A 24,102-nucleotide genomic window follows, 5' to 3' on the forward strand; every position below is an offset into this window, starting at 1 on the left:
GGGAAAGGGAGAGAAAGGGAGGTAGAGAGAGAATGAGAGGGTGGGGACTCATCAGCTGGTCCTACAGGCCGAACAACATCTGGATTACTATTCATGGCTGACTTACAAAACATCATCACGTCAACATACTTCTTTCTTTTTCTCATCCTGACTTAATCAAAATTATTTTTGATGTCACTTTTATACCTGTACAAACATCTAAAAAATGTAATTTAACAGGAGATGGTCTGTAATTTTTAACAGATTTCTTCTGTTTTCTTACAAAACAACAAAATGCAAGAAGATTAGTAGATAGATATTTTCAGTAATTTTACACTGTAAAAAATCCTAATTTTACAGTTATTAACTCTTGATTTTAGGTATTTTTTCTGTTTTTCAAAAATAGTACTCAAAACTGTAAAATTATATAATTTATCTGTAAAATAACATCCTTGATGTTTTTTTTAGGTATTGTATTTGACTGTAATTTTACGGTATCTGTCTAGAAACTCTGCTGCCAGTGCTTTTACCGTATTTTTTTTTTTTAATAGATTTTTTTTCTTTTACAGTGCACAGCGTATAAACCAACAACAGTAGGTTTGTGGAGTTTGAACAATTAGCTAGAATACACTGGTTTGTAAACTTTGGCACAGAGTAGGTGAGGCTGTCTTCTTGCGCTTACAGTCTTTAAAGGGGAACTCCGGTTTTTTGACACCTGGACCTTATTTATAGGTGTGTGTATGCTCATATACTCACTCAGACAAACATCGTGCAGCTCGGAGTCCTTCAGAAGTTATTTAGATCCAACCGATCTTAGCCGCACTTAGTGGGGGCCACGGCAAGGGAGCTTCAGCGCGGGACATAATCTCTGCAAAATCGCTCATTTTGGCTATATTTTTTCATCCATCGCCAGTGTTATCATAAAGTCAGCTCGTCTACCGTCTTCAGGTGGGTCAGCTGACCCAGAGCTGACCTGGTAAACAAACGTTTGACAGTTGGATCTAAATAACTTCTAAAGGACTCCGAGCTGCACGATGTTTGTCTGAGTGAGTATATGAGCATGCACACACCTATAAATAAGGTCCAGGTGTCAAAAAACCGGAGTTGCCCTTTAAGTCAAGCCAACGGTCTGTGACTATAAATTTAATTTGCAATTTCCTCACATCCCCCAAAATGAAAAATCAAAAGTACAAATTTAAATGATAGTAGTTAGAATTGATTGTACTGATTTATACTGATTTATACTGTCATGTTCATTTTACTCAAAAATGTAGTTTAAACTAGGGGTTTGAAGCTAAAATGGTGGGATGCAACATTATGACAGACATTTCTATAAGACTCCAGCAGCAGGTGAGCAGATTAGGGAATGAAAGGTAAAGAAAAAATACTGAACACTATGACAAGGGTAACTAAACGTCTAATATAAGCATCTGCTTCTGTACCTGTATTGCCCTGTGCGATCTTTGCTGTTTTACTGATGAGTCAAAGTGAGTTTTGGTAGCTCCAACAGCCAGGTCAGCTTTTTTTGCATGTGCCCTGACTCGAAAAGGGGCCACCAGCTCAATATGCAAGTCCCTACTCAAACTGTGTTTTGGCTTCACTTTTTTACATTAAAGGAAAAGAAGGTGCATCTGGTTTTAAAGCTCTGGTCTGACACTTTCAGTTTGCATTGATTTGCGCCCCCTGTGGAGAAAGCAGTTTCTTGAATTTGCCCTATGCATGTTTGAGTTATGTTTGCTGATGCAACAGTCAAAATATCAGTCACTGTGAGTCTTAATCTCTCTATCTGAGGCCTGGCCTGCAAGCATTAAACTTAAAAGTAATTTCAACTTAGTGACCCACTTAAAGTAAGTTTTGCTTCAGTAAAAACAAATTAACTAACTTTAAAAAGCAGCTCATGTAAGCAAGTTTTTTATATGCAGACAGTTTTTTTTAGTCCAAATGTGATGGTCTTGGTGTTATTATTTTGAATACAAACATCTGTTTCCTCTTTAATCAACCATAATATCAATAAATTTTCACTGAGGTGAACTTCGAGTGGGGGATGGTTGAATTCTGTATAAAGTTAATGATGTGTTTGAGAGCTGGGTGGATGTAGGGAGAAAGAAAACCAAATAAAGAAGGACAAAGACTGAGTGTGTGTGAGGGAGTGTCAAAGTGAAGAAGTTATAGACAAAAATAAACAGTCTGAAAGAGACAGAAACAGGAAGACGAGGAGAAAAAGAGAGAAAGAGAGGAAGAGAAAGAAAGACAGAGAGAATCTATCAAGTCAGGTTTCTATTCTAATCTCAACCATCAGCCACTGTTCTCTTGCAGCCAGCCAAATCGATAGAGACACACAGCACAGCAAGACACCTGGAAACAGAAAAACACAAAGGCACAAACAGGCTGAAACTTGCTGCTTCTTCGAAGACCATGTGGTCCTGAGCTTCCTCTCCTGCACAGGGACACAACGCAACAAGTACAACACAAGAGACAGAGAGAGGCACACAAAATGCCCCCCCACACCTCTACCACTGGCAAACTTTTCCCTTTCAAGCTTCCTCGCTAACCAGCTATTTTTTTTTGCATTTTGGTCTCTAATTTTCTCCAATCTGTTGTATGTACACATTTACACAGACATGTATCCACACGATGTACAGACTGATTATAGGGTGAGGAGAGGCCAGCCAAAACACACCGAAATATGCACTGGGGTCCAAGTCTGCAAAGTCACTCAAACAGATCAGACCTGATCTGAATCCAAATGAAGAACAGCAATTCTCCTTTGTACCAAATTAGAATGTGTGTGGGTTTGGCTGGAAGCAGCCATTTAGGTTTGGCTGTGATCATTCTCATGTGGCCACTATAGTGCTGCAGAAGCATAGACTGCAGTCAGTGCTACATGGTATGTATGTACATCAAAGCCTGGAGGTCATACTGAACTCCAATTTTGGCCCTTGCCTCTTATTTTGAAATCAAGGTTGAGTAAGTGTTTTGTTTGGTATGGGGCTTTTATTTTGCCATCTGTTGTGGTTTCCTGTCTGTCATCTACCTCATTTCCTTCTTAAAAAAAAAAAAACAGCTGTTCTGACTGTAAAGAAAGCACAACACTTATTGCATTGAAATAAAGTTTTCATCTCTGTGGCTCTCATTAAGCCCTTACAAAAAGATATCAGCCACTTCTACCCATCCTAAACAGCTCTGATTGTTCTCATAACTGCACCTACACATATTTATAACCTTGATGAAATAATGAAATATGACATGTGGGAAGTGTTTGAGTCTTCTCGAAAAAAAGCTGTGTGAATAATTTAAAACTCTGTATGGCTCATATAAAACAGAGATCCAGTCAGGATAAATGAGATGTTTAATAATCTTTGATCACAATCGTCTCCTTGGTAGTTTGTTTGTGATGGCAGTCATACACGGCGCTGATCAACAAAATGACACACCCACACTTTTACAAGTGGGCTGAAACCTCAGCAGATGATCTAAATGTAAAACATCAATATGATCAAAACGTCTGTGAGCTCCATATGTGCATGTCTTTTACAGCAACCATACAGATTCAAAGCCTTGGAAACATCTTGTTTGAATGGACAGATTGTGTCCGAGCATAAAGTAAACGGCCCCTTTAAAGCTGTTTCTGATTAGTGGTTTTCTCTTTTTAAAAGTCCAGAGATGTTATGTGTAATGCAATCTCCTGGCTGTGTCAAACTGCTACCTCAGTATATACACTGTGGAAGACCCCAGACATGCAAACAAAGGAGTCTCTGTTCTGGCTACATGCACCTTTTTCACAGGCACACGTCATGCAAAAGCTCTGGTGGGCATCTCAACACAGTGTTAAACCCTGCATTAAGGCAAACAAGGTCCCTCCCTCTTTCACAATGTGTTTGACCAATGTAAAGGTACTGTATCTCTGAGGATTTCCCTCTGATCCAAAGAATAAACACCTCGCTGTTGTTCTGTGCGCACAGAATAAACAGAAGAGAAATGGCAGCAATACCATCTTTGCATCCACCGCTTTAACACAGACAGCTGGGGAATGCTTACATCTAATAAAAATGAGGAGCACATAAAACAGAAGATACACACCTGGGTGTAGGCATGCATTTATAAAATTCATCTGACAGTAATCACCATTTTCAAATTGATGCGGAAATTGATTCCATATTTGAACCTCTAATTTGCCTGCATCTACTTCAAAGCAGGCTGTATGTGACTAAGTATAGCACAACTGATGCATGCAATTAAGCACCGATTAAGACACCATCGATTTCCATGCACAGAAGGAAGTCAGAGTGATGAAATTTGAAGGATGCATTTAGAAAATGCAGATATTCCTAAAATGGAGTAGCTTTGATGGTATTTCTGTTTTACCTATTTGAACCCCTTTAACTTTTGCAAATTCATGGCCTGTGCCCAAGTACTGCTTAAATCATGAGTTCTGGTCAGGATCCCGCTACCAGAGGACATGCTGATTTACAAGAAAACATTTGTGTAATATGTTCACAAGCCATAAATATAATTTAGATTTTTGGAAGCTCTAAAACCACTGGATGGAAACTTGATTCAGGGTAATGACAAAACATTAAAACTATTTAAGGCATTTGATTTGCGCTCACATTTATTTTAAATCATGTGCAAAGAGTTAAAAAACAGACAGCCCCCTTCTTTAACTGTCTAATCTAAATCTGCTGTATTAACAAATCCTAAGCCAAACAGTGCACTCTTGTATTTTCAGGGGTTTTCAAGACTGGTGTGTAAGCTTCTATTTGATGGCACTGACAGAGCATCAACTGCAACTGACATGTTTTGAAAAGCCCAAATTGCCTTATCCACTAAGAAGGTATTTGTTGACACAACACTGCAAACCTGCAGTGGGTGTCGATGATTGACACATGACCGCTGCAGCAGAAGAACTACAAAGCTGGACATTTATCCCAATTAGCACACAGCCGTGTTTGCAAGCGAACTGACATAATTAGAGCAGAAATGTGGCTAACAACGGTGGACCTCAAAGTCTGTGATGTGTGCTATAAGTAGACAATAAGCTGCTAAAGCTCCTGCTCGACCCTTCATTCTAGTCATTCAATCCCAACATCAAAGGAAAGGCAACCTTATAGCTATAGGGTGATGGTGTGTGCATATATATGTGTGTGTGTGTGTGCGTGTGTCAAGGTTTAAGACTAAGTGTGTGTGGGGGGGGTTATGAGTGTGTATGTGCGAGTTTATGGGCACTTACATGTGTTCTTGTTTGTCAGTGTTTGCAAGGACCAATTTAAATTTTACACCCTTATAGTAAGCACATTTTTGTGGAGTGAGGACATTTTTTTTAGCTTCTTCAAAGGGATGTCTGACAGCTAAGACATTGTTAAAAGCTTAATGCAATAATTCAGTTTGGTTTAAAGGGTCAGTTCACTCAAATTCAAGCTCAAAGGTGCTGCAGCACCACAAAATGTTCAAAGAGGGGTCTGTTGATTCAGAGGTATAAAAATGTGATTGTTTTTTTTTTTCAGGGGAAGTGGTTATAGTTTAAAGTGGTCTTTAAAAGAACATTTGTCAAACACATGGGGCTTGTCGCCGGCTATTTAAAACTCCCAACACACATACACACACAAAATCTTTAACTGCATGCGTGACCAGACTCTAAGAAGAAACGAAAAAAAAAACACAAGACTTTGGATTAATTTTAGTAAATTTGCTGAACTGGCTCTTTGATGATAGGATCCTTTTTGTGGCCTTAAAGGTCATATTAAGGACAAACAAAAAGTAATGCACTTGTCAGTGTGTGACACAGGAGCATGTGCACAGTTAGAGAGCAAGTTAAAACTCAGGTTGTCGCCTGCACGTGCGCTTATGCCTTGTGAATAACTTTGTGTCAGACTATGTGTCACCCCCCATTACAGTATGTGAGTGTGTGTTTCTGCCAGTGTCCTGAGACGTCTGGCCTTGTCCTGTTCACTCTCTGACAGTATTTGGTGGGCCTCTAATTGACGAGGAGCCCCCACCTCATCGTGTTTTGTCAGAACATGAAGGCCTTGCTGCTGGATCAACAAATCCTGGAGCTCCAAATTCTGCCATATGTCCGGCCATGTGTTCCCATCCACCAGCTGGGAGCAGTCAGTGCCGTGCCTGTCTAACTAACTGCCTGTGAGTCTGTGTGTGTCGCTTCTGACTGGGACCAGAACTTCAGTGAGCCTGGCACAGTGAAATGTTAGCACCGTTTGTTTGTAGGTGACCGGACTGTCTCTGTGGGATGACACTGCACCAACAGTGTCAGGGCTGCATGTATGTAATCCCTCTAATGTTAAAGATAAATGTATGTCACATGTAATATGCTTTGGAAAACATCAAATGGAGCATGTCAGGCACTTAGGCTTATGAAGAATTAATGTTTTTCTGACTTAGCAAGAGGGGATCAAAGTCATGGAGGCCTTTTTATTGATGCGCAATAAAATATCGGACTAATTCAAGAAATATCTGCTGCTTAAATTCCTTTTTGGTGCTCCTATCAGTGCTGGAGTTGAAATCTTGAAAAATCAAACGATAAGAAAAAAAACACCAGTTTTCTTAGACCACTTCAGACACCTGGTAACCTGCCAACAAGCAGACCACACAAGAGGTGCTCTTGCCACGGACTTAATCTGGCTTTAAAATAATGAAGCCAAGACTTGGAAGGTCTTAGAATTGGACTGAATGATTTGGGTAAAATACAGTTCAGAAAGGGATTCTAGCAGATCCTCTGAGTGTGAATTTCTTAAAATCATACTTCACTTTAAAAAGACTGCAAAGAAAAATCTCTCTAGAAGACTTTGCTGATATGCGAAGCAGGTATAATGTTCTTGGTGGTTACTTTTTTCTCTTTTCAAATTGCCACATTAAGTTTTCTTTTTAGTTTGAATTAACAGTGATATGTTCATCACCAAACGGAAATAAAAATGGTTCATGAATTACATTTAAGGTCAATGTAACAATGAGGACAGAAGCAAGCTCTTGTCAGGCAAGGTGAATGACGCAAATAGAGCAAATTAAACAATGTTCAAGTGTCCTCTCACTTTGTTTGCTTGTTGACAAGAGTTGAAAATTCAAAACTTCAGCAAAATTATCCACACTATGGTAACCAATCAGAATCTCCCAATGAACAGGCTGGAGATCAATAAAACACAGGATAAACTGATTTTATCTGTGTGCGGCTTCCACAATCTTTGTGACAGTGCCTGTTAAAGTTTGCCTGAAAGTGTGGTTGGCTTCTCTGACAAGTTGGTAAGAAAACCTTTGTCTGCCACTTGATTCCAGCTATCTGTTGGAACAGCAAGTTACACTTCAAAAAGTAGAGCCTAAATACAAGATAAAAACACCACATTTGAATGTCGTAAAACTGGTGAAATTTTCTGTCTGTGCCAGGGTTGGCCAACCTGTAGCTTGCGAGCTACATGTGGCTCTTTGCCTTTCAGTGTGCGACTCTTTGATCCATTCATAAAAATATAAATATAGTTATAAGTAGTGGTGTGCTGATCAATCTAAAATATTGATATACTGATGCCAACTTTGGGATCAGTGTTTATCAATGTTTGGGTGCACACATTGATACTTAAGTTTCAGTTTCTCTTCTCTAGTACAAATTTAAACACACTAACAAACACAATAAATCTCGCTTTGAAAATTGAAAATGTATTGGTTTTCATTTTATGTCATTTCGTTTATGTGTGAGATGAAGTGTGTTTGTAAGACCCCATGCATGGTGTGGCTCCCTGTAGTACCACGGTAATTTTTCCAGCTCTTGGTCTCAGACTAGTTGGCCATTCCTGGTCTATGCAGCACGATAATATAAAACAAAATTTTATATCTAGAAATAAAAAGACTTTGACAAGTATTCCCGAGTGTTAAAACAAGAACAAAATTCTGATTTTTAAATCAAAGCTCTTCTGCACAAACTTCCTAAAGCACAATAATATAGGGATGCACGATATTGGATTTTTGCCGATATCCGATATGCCGATATAGCGAAACCCCTTTTGGCCGATACCGATAATCACAAGTTCTTTTGTTTTTTTCACTGTAAAGAAAGCTAAGTCTATCCTGTACTGGAATTTATATGTTACTCTTATTGTGACGGTCTTATTTGTTTAAGAAACACACATAAAACAAGACAAAAAAACATTTGATTTTACCATAAATAAGAAATGTATTATTTTTTCAAACTCAAGACATTCAGTATTGAATTACAGAAAAACAATTTCTTTAGATCACATGAACTTTAAATGTACAATGCATTTTTAAACATAACCAAGTTGCATTTGATTATTTTAGAGCCACTGTAACAACCTGGTGACAGACACAGAGCTCTGCAGTGCAAATAAATGAAGTGCTACATTTTATTTAAGGAGCTTATTTTTCAGATGGAAAATAATAATAATCCTAACTGAATAACACCTTATTGGCTGTGCCTATAGGCAGAAATTTTCACATCTGCCGATACCGATAAACGTGTTTTAAGCTTTTATCAGCCAATACCGATATTGTGCCGATAATATCGTGCATCCCTACAATAATAAGTAAAATTTAAGCAAAACATTGTAGTTTCATCCTTTTTTTAAATCTTAAAGTTAGTAAATAAATGCTTAGGGACAGGAAAAACATCACTTATTTAAGCAAAAAAACAACTGAATGTTCATGAAATATGGTTAAGATGATTCAAAGAAAGTATGTCTGTCAAAAATATATGGTTTTTGTAATATTCATGTACATGAGGGTTCATGTTTGGTGTAAAAGGGATCACCTCAATCCACCTCTGTTCCCTCATCTGAGGTAGGCACAGAGACATGAGGCGTTCAGTGTGAGCTGATAAAGCAGGCAGGACAGCACGGTGTGTGTTTGCATGTCTAAGTGTGTGTGTGTGTGTAAGGCTCTTGCTGTGTGTTCAGCTTTCACACCATACTCACACTGAGACACCTATATTACGCCATTGTGGGATCAATTTACACACAAGAGGGTGTTAAACCACTGTTACAGACTAGTAATACTAAATAGTGCTGCAAAATAACACGACACATGAGAAGTGACGCTGCCTTTCTACTGTGGAAGGATGTTTTTTTTCACTTTGCCTAATTCAATACCACTGCAAAGTGGATGAAGGATTGTTAATTTTCAACAGCTGTCTAATCACTTACGTACGGTGTATCTGCAGATATGATAAAACACAAGTGCGAGGTTTTCCAACACATTCATTGACAGTCTGTTAGTTATTCTTACTCATATAGTAGCTTGTGTTTGCATGCCAATTTAGTTTGCACAAACCTTCTACAATTGCTTTAACAGTGGTTTCACGTGGGGTTTTAAAAGCAGCCCAACTAGATTTGTCTTTAAGTTTTGCTTTTTAACAACATAGCTCTTGGTTTATGTGAGCAAAGATGACAAGTTGTATCCTCAGCTTTCAGATTCTTGGAGAGGTCAAAGTGAGGATGTTACTTGACATGTCATAAATCAACTTTAATAACAAGCTGACAAACCACAGTGTTTACATTCTATGTTTACAAGCCAAACAAAACTATTCTTTTAGTTTAACTCAGCTATGTCTCTGTTTACTGCCAACCCTTACGTCATTTAACACACTCCCTTGCCTGCAAATGTTGACATGAAGCATATTCAAAAATTAACCCAAACACACATTCCCATAAACTCTTTTATTTAGAGTGGAAAACTGTGTATGCAAGCTCTTTCTTACCTGGTTTGGAGACCGAAACTCTTGGTTGTCATTCATGTACATGTTGTCACCATCAAACTGTGGACAGAAAAAGAAAGGAGGAATTAGCATGGTTGGCTACGCAAGAGGAGCTGTGGAAAAAAAAAAAAGCATGGAGGCCAGGGAGTAGGTGTGAAGAGGAAAAGCTCTTTACGGGTGGCCTGAAGTGTGAGACTAATGACTTTGTCACTTTGGTTAAACCTCGTGGTGGCATGGCAGCGTGGGTAATTACTGTTCGTCAGCGGGCCGATAATTAGGCGACATGAGCACAGCGACGAGAGATGGGCTTTTCCCTGTGGGCGCCGCTGTGCGTACAAGACAGAGAATGAGTGTGAATGAATCTGTGAGTGCATACAGTAGTGAAGGGTCTGCGTGTCTGCGTGTGTGTGTGTGTGTGTGTGTGTGCTGCACAAAGAGGACATGCTGTGTCTTCAGGATTGGGTTAATCAGGCAGTGAAAGATCACTTGCTGCAGGTGCCAAAACACAGTTTGACACAGGGTTAAGACACCCGTAACTACAAGTGACCCTTGACCCCAGAGAGTGCTGGGAAACTACACCAGGTCAACTGTTAAATGCTACATGCTACATGCTAGCTGTTATGTCAAGTGTATGGGGAAGAATCCTCCTTTGGGTTAATTTGTAAGTGGCAAAAAAATGACAAAAAAGAGATAAAGAAAATACAACACAGATTCAGTTTAAAGCTGGAGAGAAAAAAGAGCTTCTGACCAACAAATGGCTCAGTAACTGAAGCTGTGCGGAGTCAAGGTGACTGAAAAACCACTACTACATTTAGAAGAGCTATATTGTAAAAATGCCCTTGGCTTAGAAAGGCACAAAGCTTTGTCATAACACTCTTGCAGCAAATGGAACAAACCTTGACTTGACTGAATAACCACACACACACACGCACACACACACACACACAGCAATAGAAACCCAAAGTGTCACATAGAGCCCCTGTTCTCTTTGCTGAAGGGGGTCATTCTATGTGGTATCAATGTGCAGGAGAATCAAAAAAACGACGGCAGAGACAACATGATCAAACTAGACAGCATTCCATTTCAAATTCCTTAGATGTGAAGATACAAAGGGACATTTTTTTTAGGGTGGTCTGCTTTGCTATGGAGGTGAAAGCAACTGAAGGCTTTAAGACAAACACATCCTGCATGTAAGTGAATACAAAGGCATACCTGCTAAAAACAATGCCAAATGAGGAAGCCTATAATGGACGGATATGGGCAGAATTCCTGGGGGTGAAATCTAATATCTGCACTGTTAGAGAGGGAAAAAAGTGAAAGCAGCTAAATGAGCATGTGAGTGGTGAGAAAGAAAAATTACGGTACATTATTGCAGGAGAAAGGCCCGGGGAATGAGCGCCTGCCTCGGGGCAATGCTTGGTTAACGATGCATATCATGGAGGCCCTTGTGAGGATTCACTTGGTTATTCTAATGATTACATCCACATTCAGCCACAAACACGAAACCGAGACAAGCACTCGCAATGAGCCTCATTCACACTTCACATGATTAAACAGAAGACCCACACTACAGGTTCGTTTCAAGCTAAACTACATGCTGACTAATTGTTTAACGCGACATTCAGGAGATATGGATGCCAATTAGCTTAATGAAGCATGACGGGGTCTAACACCTGACAGTAAGAGGAGTCCACTGAGAGGCTAAGCTGTGTTGTCCATAGTGTTGTATTTGCTTGTGTCTTTGTTGGGGCTGGGACGATCTACTATTCTTGGGTTTCGATTCTATAGCGTTTTTTGGGATGCGGATTAGATCTAAATTACGATTTTTCGGTATTTACGTTTTTAGTTTGCTTTTTCTTTAACACAAGACCATGTGCAAAAGTTAAATGATGCTGATAATTTCTAAAGGCTATATCAGGAGCCATATTTTACCATAAAATGCATATCATGTGAGTCAGAGAGAAACATTTCACCCTCTGCTGGAGAGAAGTGGTAACTTTTTCCAATCCAGTTTATAAACAAAGGCTGAAATGAAGAATTTAAATTTGAGAAAAAAAAAGATTATTTGACAATATATGGATTTTTGACTTTTTCTCCCACCCCGAGTTTTGGTTCCTTTCTTGTTGTATTCTGACTAGGGATGGGTACCGAATTAGGTACTTTTAGGCCCCGTTTACACGGAGACTCCCGCAAAGATTCTTCCTTTGCGTTTCCAAAAGCCACCCGCGTTTACATGAGGACGGCGTGAAAACGATCCGCGTTCATACGACTCCAGGAGGACAACTCACTTCTTCTGTTCTTTCTTTTTCTGCCTTTTTGTTGTGTGAGACGGTCGGCAATCCAACCATGACGCGCATTACCGCCACCTACTGGACCGGAATGGCTCAACTGGAAATGTGGCTGCGCGCGGAGCCTTCACCTGAAACTGCGAGTGCGCATGCAGTGACATCAGCGTTTCACCCTGAAACGCTCTGCTCTGTGTTTACACGAGGCTGGATGGAGGAGCGGATTCAAATCTTTCCACTTTGGGGAGCGTTTTCAAAAGATTGCGTTTTCACTGAAAACGCAAGGTGGTCTCATCTAAACGGAAGGCCAAAACGCAACGAAATGTTTGCGGAATTGACTGTTTTCGGCGCCATGTAAACGGGGCCTTATAAGTACCGCCTAGGGCTGAACAATTAATTGATTTTAAACCGTCATCACAATGTAAGAGAATGTAATTTTCAAATCGCAAAGGCTGCAATTAGAAAAAAAAAGTTTCATGTGCACAGACCTGGAGGGAATATAGTAACTTGTACTTGTTCTCCCTTAAAACCAGCAAAAGTCAAAATGCTGTTTTTTTTCTGGAAAAAAAACAACAACCCTGTGGGCTACAAAGATCCATCAAGTAGATCGTAGAGCAATACCCCTTGTTCACTTTTTTCTGTATGGTTTGTTACTTTTACTGACAACTGGAGGTCAGTAAAATTTCACAGTGTTCCTTTTCCTTTTTAATTAAGAAATGCAAAAAAGACTTGTTTAATTGCTAACAGTATCTTTTGTTGGTTTGTCATACTATAAAATGACTTAAAACTTGTGTTAAGTGAACAATGCAGAAGATAAAGCCCCCCCCCCCAAAAACAACAAAAAAAACCGCATGCTATATCGCAATCGCAATATTGGTCTTAAAAAATCACAATTAGATTATTTTCCAAAATCGTTCAGCCCTAGTACTGACTGAATTCTGTCAAAAGTAGCAGGTACGGATTCACGCAAAATCAAAAGGTACCATGTTTAGGTATCCCTGTGACTGTGAGGGAGTGGGAGAGTATGTGATTTTCCTGCTGGACATGAACAACGCATTAAAAGGTTATATATTGAAGAATACATATGTTAAATTGAAAAGAATTTACATTCTATTATTAAACAAATCGATATTTTTTACCACATGAAGGCTCAAAAGTACCAAAAATTGGTACCATTGAGTACCGATACTGATTTTCAGGTACCAGGAATTGGTACCATATCATTTTAAATGTGAAAGTTACCCATCCCTACTTCTGACTAAGGAAGAACGTTTCATTGTAATGAGTTTATAGCACAGATGAAGGTTTTAGCGTGCCTGCACACAGAAATCACTGTTTGCAAAGGCTTTTAAATGTCTTTTTGAGTGCTTAAAGAAAACAAATCCCCACATATACAAATCAGAAAATAAAGAATTGTGATATATGGTATTGGCCATAAAGGCCTTGAAAGGTCAGCCATTTTGTGCTGTAACATGGCTGCCCATATATTGAGATGTAAAGCTGTTTCTCCCTGCTCCTCTCTCTCAAAAGCTCTCCTTTGCACTACCTCGCTCTCCCACTTAAAATGCCAATTTATCCTCGGCTCAATGCTATCAGCTCTGCCATTACTCCACATTTACTGCAGAAATCATCTTCTCTTTTCTCCGCAGTTTCTCTTCTCTTCACTTTCTCCCTCTTGCTCTTTTCTCTCTCTGTCTCCATCTTTCTATTTCAACTCCCCTAAGCCTTAACTGTGCATTCCTCTTTTCTATTTTTCCTCCTCGCTGCTTTCTCTCTCCTCTTTTCTGTTTCCCATGTTCTCTCACAGTCCCCACCTCTCTCTAGCTCTCTTCTTCTCCATCTCCATCTCCGTCCCCACCCCTCCTTCCCTCTCCTTCTTCAGCGAGGCCTTGGCATCTCTTTCTCATCGGCAGTCTAATTGGGCATTCTGCCTGAGACAAGGGCCTCATTAAGCAGTAATTACACACATGTTGTTTTCGGCAAACATCTCTATTTGGATTGCTTTGCATGGTAATTGTTCAGCAGGGACCACTGCTCGCGATGTTTCCCTCCGTGACACACGTGGTGTTGAGAGAGAAGAATTAAAACATGGAGAGAAGGGATGGAGAGCCTGGGAGGAGTGGAGAGACAGAGAGGGAGAGGAATGTAAGAATAGAGGAAAATAATAATAGGATGTGGAAGGAAGACAAATTGAGAAATAAAGAATGCATACATGAGAGAGACGGAGGATAAGAGTAACAGAGAGGCATGCTCAAAGGATGAAGGGGATGCTGAGGCAGTGAATGGAGAAAGACAATGAATAAATGACAAAGAAAGAGGAAGACAGATTCAGAGTGTGGAGAAAATGAGGTGGAGTGGTAGAGAGAGGACGACAAAGACACGGAGAACCAGCAAATGAGGAAGAAAAGTGAGAAAGTAAAGACAGTGGGAGAGAGAAAGAGAGAGTCGCAGAACTAGGTCATGCCTCGCAATCATCGACAAAGCTGAGCATTTCAAAAATAATGAAGCCACAAGGTGGAAGTAATGCTAACTAGCATATCCAGGGAAAGCATGTAATATTTACACAGAGCTAATGGTGCAATACAATGCCGGGATCTTTTCATCTTTGAGCTCCCAGATGATGGCAGGATTGGAGGCAAAATAACAGACTCCACTGATGATTGTTTTCGGATTGATGGACAATTCATATAAGCTCCCCCATCAAGTCTTCTAAGCACATCTGTTTGTGGAGGGGGTGGGGCGCTGATGGACTGTTGTGTACCTGTGATGTGCCATGACTGTCCCCTGATTAGAAGGAAAAAATGACCTCATTATAAGGCAAGAAAATCACTGCCAAAGCCAGAAGGTAAAATACAGTTTATTCCACAACAATAAAAAAAAAATGCGTACCACAGCAACTAGTTGTTGTATGTTTGATTATGTTAACAACTTCACTACAAGGCTGTTTACAGTGATTAATCATTGGATTTCAAAAGTTAACCCGGATTAATCACTGGCTTTTGTGTTGCTGCTGCTCGCTGACATCACTCTGACTGGGGGTGGGAATCGAAAACAAATTCCAGTTGAGATTCGTAAACAGTTCCATCTAAGAATCGATATCATTAATCTTTTTGCGAATCAATCCCCTTATCAATTCTATTCAACTGACAGGGTTCAAAAGCGTCAGAATTGTGGCTTAATTTTAATTACACCTACTGCACAACCTTAAGTGAGCAGAAACACCAGCAGCTTGCAGAAGCAGTTATCTATACTGGGATGTATGTTTGGCATTGTTGCCACTGAAAATCAGACCATTTGCCCACATGCAAAATTTGCTGGAATCGATAAGGGAATCGTTAAAGAACTGGCTGGATTAGCAGGATCGTTAACAGCATTGGTATTGATAAAATCGTATCAATTCCCATCCCTAACTCTGACAAGCTGCACCTGTATGCCTAGTTCGAGAGCCGTATTTGAGAAAAAAAGTGTTCATCTCCTTTTGACTTGTCAACAAAGCTGTCTAAGATTTTTCTCTTAGTGGAATACAGCAATCAAAAACACAGTAGGTGTTGTTCTTTAGCTTCACGGTGACACCAGGACCAGGAGAACACTGTGAGAATTTAATTATGGTGTGCCAAGAAGGACAATAACAAATGCAATTAAAAAAAGAAAAAAGAAAAAAAAAGGCTTGAACTTGAACATTAATTGTATTGAGATTAATGCGCTTTCATCCTGACTCCTCCACTATTCATGTTTATCATCTCAAGGTGCCATCTGTTAAAGATTGATTGTTTTATTGTAATGTCACTTTAAACTCTTGTTAGGTGTTGATGTACTGTATGTATGTACTTAAGTAAAAGTTTCAACAGATGTAAAGTATAAGTCATCTTTCATATCTGTCATGTCTTATAACCATATGCTACAGAACATGTCAAGATGTACCTGAGTGTTATGGTTTCTCACTGTAACCCAAACAGCATTCATGTCACCCGCTGTATCATCTGTGAGACGTGACATGAAATAACCAGAACATACGGTGCTATGCAGAGGAACCACTGCAAACTTTCAGAACTTTTCCGATTTATAAAAAGAAACTTTAAGTAGAATGTGTTATACCTGGAACTTTAAAAGCCTTTGCCAGTATACTAACTCTCTAAAAATAATTCTCTCACCAAGCGGAATTAATAAGCCCAGAACAGTACACAGCCATTCTGTGAAGAAAGGGGTGTGGTGGTGGCGGTGGTGGGAGGGGGGAGCTCATGCAATATGTATGCCTGTTTGAGCACCCTTCTTCCTCATCTCTCCCCTCCTCTCTTTATTTCTCTTTTTACATCTCTCTTTCTCGTCCTCAGTTCAATTAAGCTGTAGGAGAGACCCGGCGAACCTCAACCTGAGACAATGTGTCTCTGAATTTTGATGTCGCCGAACTTGTCACCAGCGGTTTAAAGATGGAGACTGAAACAGTGATGGTTAGAGAGACAGACTTTGGTGCATGTATGTTCCACAGACTAAAAAACTCAAAAAGAAAGAAAGAAAGAAAGAAAGAAAGAAAGAAAGAAAGAAAGAAAGAAAGAAAGAAAGAAAGGAAAAAGAACAAGAGAAACCTTCAGTAGTTTTTAGACTTGTATTGGAGAGGGGGAGAGGAGACTAAAGTAACACTTCTGGTATTGCACCACGCCCCAAGCAAACAATGAACATGGGCAAACAATGAATATGGCACACATAAATGCGCGCACACACACACACACACACACACACACACACACACACACACACACACACACACAAAGCCCATAAAAAGCGCAGCCTGTGGCCATGGCGACACATGCTCTGTTGTCGTTAGATAAGGGAAACAGGGCCTCTTCCTGGGTGTGAGAGTATGATCCTGCACACACTCTACACAAACACACACAACATGTGCACGCTCAGCTGCAGTAACACCAGGGTCACATCCACCAACGCCCAGCATTTGATGTCCTCACCTTTATCTGCTGCATGGTTCATTTTCATATGCAAAACCCTGGCTATGTTTATCTGGACACTGTGTGCTCCGGTCAGTGGGCTGCAGAAATGACACGATCAGATATTGACAACATACACAGAGCAGAACTGACCACACAGAGGGATTTTGATGGGATACTGTTTTGAATTATCTGGCTCAGTGCCAACTATGTAGTTGGAGGAGTTAAAGACATGAATCTATGAGGCGCTGCATCCATTAAAAACCTGTTCTAAAAATATTGAAAGGCTTTGTGCTTGATCTGTTAACATTTAGTTTCATTGTGGGTGGTTGTATAATCCTACAGCTCACATCTAATGAGCATTATCTACTTTGTCATGATAAAGTCTAAACCGAAGAGAAAATTATAGATAAATACTAACACACCCGCACATTAGAAACAGCTTGGAGAAAGATGAACCTTTTTTTACAAATGATGATAAAAAAGCTTTCAACCGCTTCCGGCTCCACCTATACCTTGTGATGTGTAAAAATGAAAAAAGCACTTTTCATCCACTTTCTGTTGCACTGGAGCAACCACAAAACAGAAGCAGCAGTCAACAGCAGAGATGGGAGGGGAGATTGAGGAGAAAGGCACAAATGGTGTGTGTTTGTGTGTGTGTGAGTGAGTGTGTGTGAAGTGAGGCCAGGTGGAGGGTTCTAAATAAGGTTTTGTTTCCACTGTGAGCTCCAGTTCAATGTTAGTTTGGGAGTTCACGAGAGGTTATAGAGGGCATGATAAGTCACACCTTGTAAACAGCACTCACACATCAATACCTCTGTTTATCTTTCCTGTCCACTTTATACTCATCAAACTACCCCAAGTTAGCTTTCCGAGCAATGACATAATAAAACTTCAAATTACAAGACGATCCATAACCTTGAAGCGGAGTATTTGTCTTATGCTGAGGTCAGGCCTGAATCAGCAGATGAGCAGTTGAAACTGAATGTTGCTCATAGCTCAACAGTTTCGACTGTGTAGTTCGTTACAGTGATCTACAATCAAAAACCTCACAACCTGCTGTTAGAAAGTCCATCATGTTTGACTTTTCTCTCTTCCTTGTATGATTTGTTCCGTCACATTAAGGGTGGGCTGTATACCGGTTTCATCACGAGTATCATATGTTGCCACGAAATGAATTTTGCTATACCGTAATTACCGCGGTAAAGCATTGTTACACATAATTTAGTCCAAGAAGTGGTAAATCTATGTGGGAGATTTATTCATCCTGACGTGAGCAGACACTTTTCTGCCACAGCGATTCTAAAAATACACCTTTAACACCAGTAGCACCGAGTCAGTGACGTGATGAAGTAAACATTTACCGCGTGCAGAAAGCGAAACAGCTGGTGTGCGACAGCTACCCTGTTTTGGACACAGGCTGTACATCACTATAGGTAAGTGTCTATGGTCAAACTTCAAAACCTAAAATGTGATACAACCATTTTTTAACAAAAGTAGTGGCATCAAAATAAACATTTTGAATCAAATTGAAACCGTAGTTTGCGGACTATGAGCCGCGACATCTTTCACACGCTTAGAACCCTGCGGCTTAAACAACAGTGCGGCTAAATTATGGATTTTTATGGCCTAACAAGCTTCATAGTCTCGTGACATGAAACCCAATAAATTTCTAAGCAAACACCATCAGTGTAAATGAACAAAAAAACTAAGTAAAATAGAGATAATGAAGCAGGTGCTGGAGCCATGAGACAGAAGAGGAGTTGGCCAATCACTGGCAACACCATCCCTGAATTTGTGCAGTCTCATAAAGAGACGATCGCAAGTCACTGAAACAAAACAGCAACCCAGTGAGGAACTGTTGTTAGCATTTCAGTTGATGTCTTGCTCAGCCTCTCTTCCTCTCAACCTCAACACATCTGTTGACATGATTGGTCAAGTACAAGTCAGATGTTTACGCCAAAAAGTGCATTAAAACTACATGTACCCTATCACATCGAAGACCAATGTTACTACTTGTGTTGTGTACAAGCAGCAACCTCTGGTCTAAGAATATGAGACAATGCAGAAGTGCTAAAATCAGCTGTTTCTGGAGTGTTCGCTTGAGGCTGGCTCCGATAGTACCGGAAGTCACAAACACACCAAGCCAAAAAATAGCCATTTTCAAAGCAGAAATGAACCTATTTACAGCCTGGTTCAAAAAACGTCTCCTGTCTGAGTCGCTAATTTTACTACCGGTACCCACTGTACGGGGGTGAATTTTTTCTAACTCGGCTGTTCAGAGGATATCAAGATCACAAGCTCCCCCAATAAGAGGCACAGCTCAGGGTCACGTGACCGACAGGCGCCCTATGGCTGTAGGGGAAGCCCTTGCCACAACCAATATGGCCGCTATAGCTGATGTGCTTCATTTTCCATTTCAGAAACAGACGAGTGACTTCAGCGAGACTACATCCATGTTTTATACAGTCAATGGTTGTATTCCTTATGTTGAGCTTTTCGACTGAAAAGCAGCAGATATATCCTCCATATGTTGGAGGAGAACAATACAGAGCTTAAGGGAGAATAAATATAATAGGCTATGAAAAATAATCACCATGTGACGGGTAAAAAGAGTCCAAATAAATTATAATATTGCTCTGTACTTGTTGGATGTATGTATCCATAAGCAACTCTCTGCCAACAACTTAGTCAAATAAGCATGAAAAGGGACTTAATGGGGTATATTTTTAGTGTTAGTCCATCATCAGTGTCTGTATGTTTGTGTAAAATCTATCCAGGTGCAGCTTTTGGTCACAGCTTCTCTGCCTGTAAAACCTGTTTGATGAACCATGACTTGTAGCTTGATTAAGCATTATCAGTCTGTCTCTGCAGTAACTAGGGCGGTAAGCAAAAGAGGTCATACACATGGCGTGTGCCAAACATGAGTGCGTGAGCAAAGGTGGGCAAGGGTTAAAATATAATAATCCTGCCATGGTGGTCTTCAACAGTCTGCTTGCAAATCAGGTCTGGAAAACACCGTCTAAGCATGACGCCCTATAGCATTGCATGCAATTAGCAGCTAGCCTCGCGAGTTACAGTTGTGCTATTCTTATCATCTCAGGCGTTACTAGGAGGGAAGTTATCCCACCAGTCTACCTGACACTTAGACTTTGGTTTGGTGTGAAAGTGTGAGTGTGTGTGTGAATGTGTGTATTTGATGGTTTTCGTGTAATTGTGTATACAGTGGGAAACAAAGTGCAGGTTTGTGCGTGAGTACATGTCAGTGAGGTTTCTCTGGCAGCATGAAAGGATGCAGAGCACGAGCCACTTTTAACTGACTGGGGTAAACAGTGATGAGAGACGATAAAGGGCAGAGTGAATGTCACATTACCCCAGCCCTTTGCCTCTGCTCACCGCAGCATCAGATAACTGCAGCTGGAAAAAAAGTCAGGTTTCCTCTAGCATATAATTGGTTATCTTATTGCAATCTACTGCTCTCTGTTGCCTTTGCGCAGAATAGAGTATGAAAGAGCAAAAGGAGGAGAAGAAAAAAAAATGAAGTCTGACAGTTCTGGCAGTGACTAAAATAAATTGTTACAAGCATGGGGGACCCATCAATCTATTTCCAAAGGAGCATTCCTCTTTAAACATAGGATATACTACACCAGGCAGTAGAAAACTTACAGTTACAGAGGGTGTGTGCGTAGGGTGTACGTGTTCTAATTGTTTAAAATATTTTTTTGTTTGTTTGTTGCCTTTCACACACACAAAAAAAGCTTTTTACAGGAAAAAAACAATTACAAAATATTTTATAGTTCACTAAAGCTTCATTTATGCTTTGTCATCATCAACAGTATCAGAAAAAAACAAAGATATGAAATTTGAATGAAATCATACTGCAAAGTTTTCACCTAACACAGACTACCTGAAGATCTCTGTGCTATATTTTTGGCATCTACTCCTTGCATTAAATTCAAATTACAGTTTTTATTTTGTTAACAAAAGGTTAAAGATGCTTGAGGAGGATCTGTTGTAATTGTTCTCCCTTGCCACCTTGTGGCCTGGAGTCTCCGCACACTGTTGTAAACTACTTTCAGCGAGGTGTGTGTTTGTTTTGGAATAAAATGGAGATTGGATTGAAACAAACTTAGTTTGTTCAAGACAACTTTTTACTGGATACAATGTGCCACGGTAAGGTACTTACCAGGATTGTTACATAGTGCTACAGTTTGAAACGTGATATCAAGCAGACATTGTAGCAGCCGGCTATTGGCAGCTCGGTGCTCTGACGTATCTGTAGGCTAACGTGACAACAAGTAAACACTGTCAGTTTGTATGTAGTTTAGTAGCTGTTTATATTTAGCGCAGCTAACAGACAGGTGCTCTAAGACAAGCCCGTAATGTGTTGGTTAGCAATGTCCTGCCAGTGAACTACCAAGCAGAGCTAACGTGACCTCAGTCTTCATTTTAATGATAGACTCTCAAGTTTGAACAGACCACTGCAGAACAACTGCTGACTGTGGGTTGAAATCAACATTATCACAAACAGTTTAGCCCCTGTGTTATGGAGTGATACAGCCCGAGCTAAAGGCTAATTAGCCTTTAGCTGGGGCTGTATCACTCTCTTCTTCTTCTGCTCTTCTGTCCTTTTTCTGTCTGACAGTTAGGCTCCTATGTCCACCATCACTAAAAAATTAGTCACTAAAATCCATTTTAGCAGAGATAAAATACAAATCTCTGTGTTTTATCTCTATTTACTTCTAAACTTCGTTAGTTGGTGCTGTCATAGGGACCCAGATGTGCCGTAAATCAACCCAGTCCTGGACAACCTGAACTGAAGATAAGAAGTAGCAGTTTAAAACAACCTGTAACCAGCAATATTGGTGCTGATAATCTCACTTTTAAGTGGGAATTAGGGTCAGGCATATATCTAGAAGGGAGACTTTTTCAAGATCACTTTCACACTCCTCACAGCCCCTTTACACAAATTATCAAGAAAGAGGTGGATGTTGCTCCCTTGCATGACCTTAAAAAGTAACAGATATCCTTGCACACCTGTGAATACTTAAAAGAATCTCTATGTCTAAGCACAGGCAAATTTATCACAACTATACCCTAAGAGTGAAGCCTCCAAAGTGTCACTGGGCCTGGGATGGTACCTTGAGGTATACCACTTAAAATCAATTGGCAAGCACAAAGAGAACAGGTTTCAAAAGTTGGGGCATTGCTACTGTATCTCACCACAGCAGTGGGCAGCCTTTTCCTAGCTGGATTGATGCCTTGGGGGGCAGCAGTGTGAAGCCTAACCCCTCGTTCAGCCACACTGTACCGGGCCTGTGTTTAGAGAGAGAGACAGCATGGAGAGAGAAAGAGGAGAGACAGAGAAGACAAAAGTGGGGAAGGAAACGAGACGGCGGGGCTTTAGTTTATGAGATACAAGCAGGGCATTTGTAAAGGAACATGTCAAGTGCCCCCCCCCCTTTCCCTAGTGAACCTTTATGCTTCTCCCTTTCCACGGTTTGTCTGCTCTTCCCTTCATGCCCAGCACACGCGTGCAGGGGGAGGAGTAATGACATGAGACTTACACACTGACTATACACAGCGCCATGCTAGGGAAAGAATGGAGGTTAATGAGCTGACATCCCCTCCACCCTGAACACGCCTCCTCCTCATGCCAACCTCTAAACTCTCTTACACAGGCTGACAAGCAACATACACAAACCCCTGACAAGACAGTGGGCTGAACACTGGCGCTTAGCCAAGAACAGGAGACCAAATGAGCAGCAACGGGTGCATTTAAACTATGTGTGTATGTACATTAGTTATCTCTGACAGTTATTATTAGTATAAAAAGAACTCAACCCATAACACAATGTATGGTACAAATATGCCTTTGAAACATTGTCACATCCAACTTAAATGCACATTCCATAAACTAGAGTCTTACTGTCTGCAAAATAAAGCTGAGATGCTCACCTCACACCAGAAAACAACTTTATTATATGTTTGAAATGTGTGGGTGGCACAAAGTTCAATTTCACTGTAAAGAGGTAACATATTTATGACAAATTCAAAAGGATGTATTGTCTCCCAGCAGCAGGCTCATCGAAATTAGACTAAAAGTTATCCTGTCATTGGCTAAATGACAAGCTAATTTTTCACTATCTGGCAGCACTTAGGGAATAATTAGAGTCATCTCAGTTCATCATCCGAGGATGCTGAATGTTGGTAAATTCACTCTGACTCAGGGACAGTGGACTAAGTGACAGTTTAGATGGAAACTTAAACACTTACACCAAAGAGTCACTCTGCAGGGAGGAGAAAATATCTCTCCAACCGCAAATGTGAGAGTCTTAGTGAACAAAGGAGGACGGTGCACAACCGTTGACTATTTAAGGACAAACACCTCTTGTACCTAGACCACAAACCATAGGCTGAACACTCCATGCTATTATAGTGCATCCAGACCTGTGAGCAGACCTTCAGACGCTCCCCCATTTCTTGGTTGTCACGTGGTGGTGTGTGGGTGTACAAAATGTTAAATAAAACCTCAGTGGCCTTTAAGTTGCATCACCGGAAAACCGACATACAAAAGTGAGAATTTGTAATAGATAAGAGTTAAAGTGTGAGGACATATATTGCAAAGAAAAGGACAGCTTAAAGGAAAGGTTTCTGCAGATAAAACCTAGCTGGATGCAAATTATTGCAAACACATGCCATTTGCATGAGTCCATCTGAGGTTGAATAAACAGTTGCAGGTGCACTCAACACTGACATGTGGAAGATTTATTGGTTTGCCAATGTGACATCGAAAGACTGCTGGCGTGTAACCTATGTATAACTTAAGCCCTCGCTCTTTAGCTAAATACTGGCCTGCTGCATGCCTGGCTGACAGCTCCATTACACCTTCCACACCACTTTATTACTAACCAAACAGCAAGCCTTCAAAACTCAAACGAGAGTTATTTCTTTCTGTCTTTATTTCACCAATCAAATCATCCTGCTTTAATAGCCAATATGCTTCAATTACCTCTAATGAAATAAGCTGATATTGTAAAAAGCATGCAGGTACACATCATTGGAAATAAAGAGCATCACCAAAAGCAGAGATAGAATTGATAATGGTGTAGCAAAACATTTTTACACAGCTAGAAAACAATGGGAGATGGATAGTTAGTCATTAGCGCCCATTGTGAATCTTACCAGT

General features: G+C 40.3%; 1 protein-coding gene across 2 annotated transcripts in view; it reads right to left on the reverse strand.

Moving 5' to 3' along the window:
- Nucleotides 1-24,102, reverse strand: part of LOC141800033 (TOX high mobility group box family member 2-like) — an 86,141-nt gene that overhangs the window by 34,019 nt on the left and 28,020 nt on the right. Inside the window, exons 2-3 of one of the 2 annotated variants that reach the window (XM_074682490.1) lie at nucleotides 22,137-22,229; nucleotides 9,692-9,748 (exon numbers count right to left, since the gene is read on the reverse strand). In XM_074682490.1, coding sequence (XP_074538591.1) covers nucleotides 9,692-9,748; nucleotides 22,137-22,229 — 150 coding nt within the window. The remainder of the gene's footprint in view (nucleotides 1-9,691; nucleotides 9,749-22,136; nucleotides 22,230-24,102) is intronic. The other variant, XM_074682491.1, reaches the window with a different exon arrangement.

This window comes from Halichoeres trimaculatus, unplaced genomic scaffold, assembly GCF_033239565.1.
Source record: "Halichoeres trimaculatus isolate MK-OKI-2021-1 unplaced genomic scaffold, fHalTri1.1 fHalTri1_scaffold_11, whole genome shotgun sequence".
Lineage (NCBI taxonomy): Eukaryota > Metazoa > Chordata > Actinopteri > Labriformes > Labridae > Halichoeres > Halichoeres trimaculatus.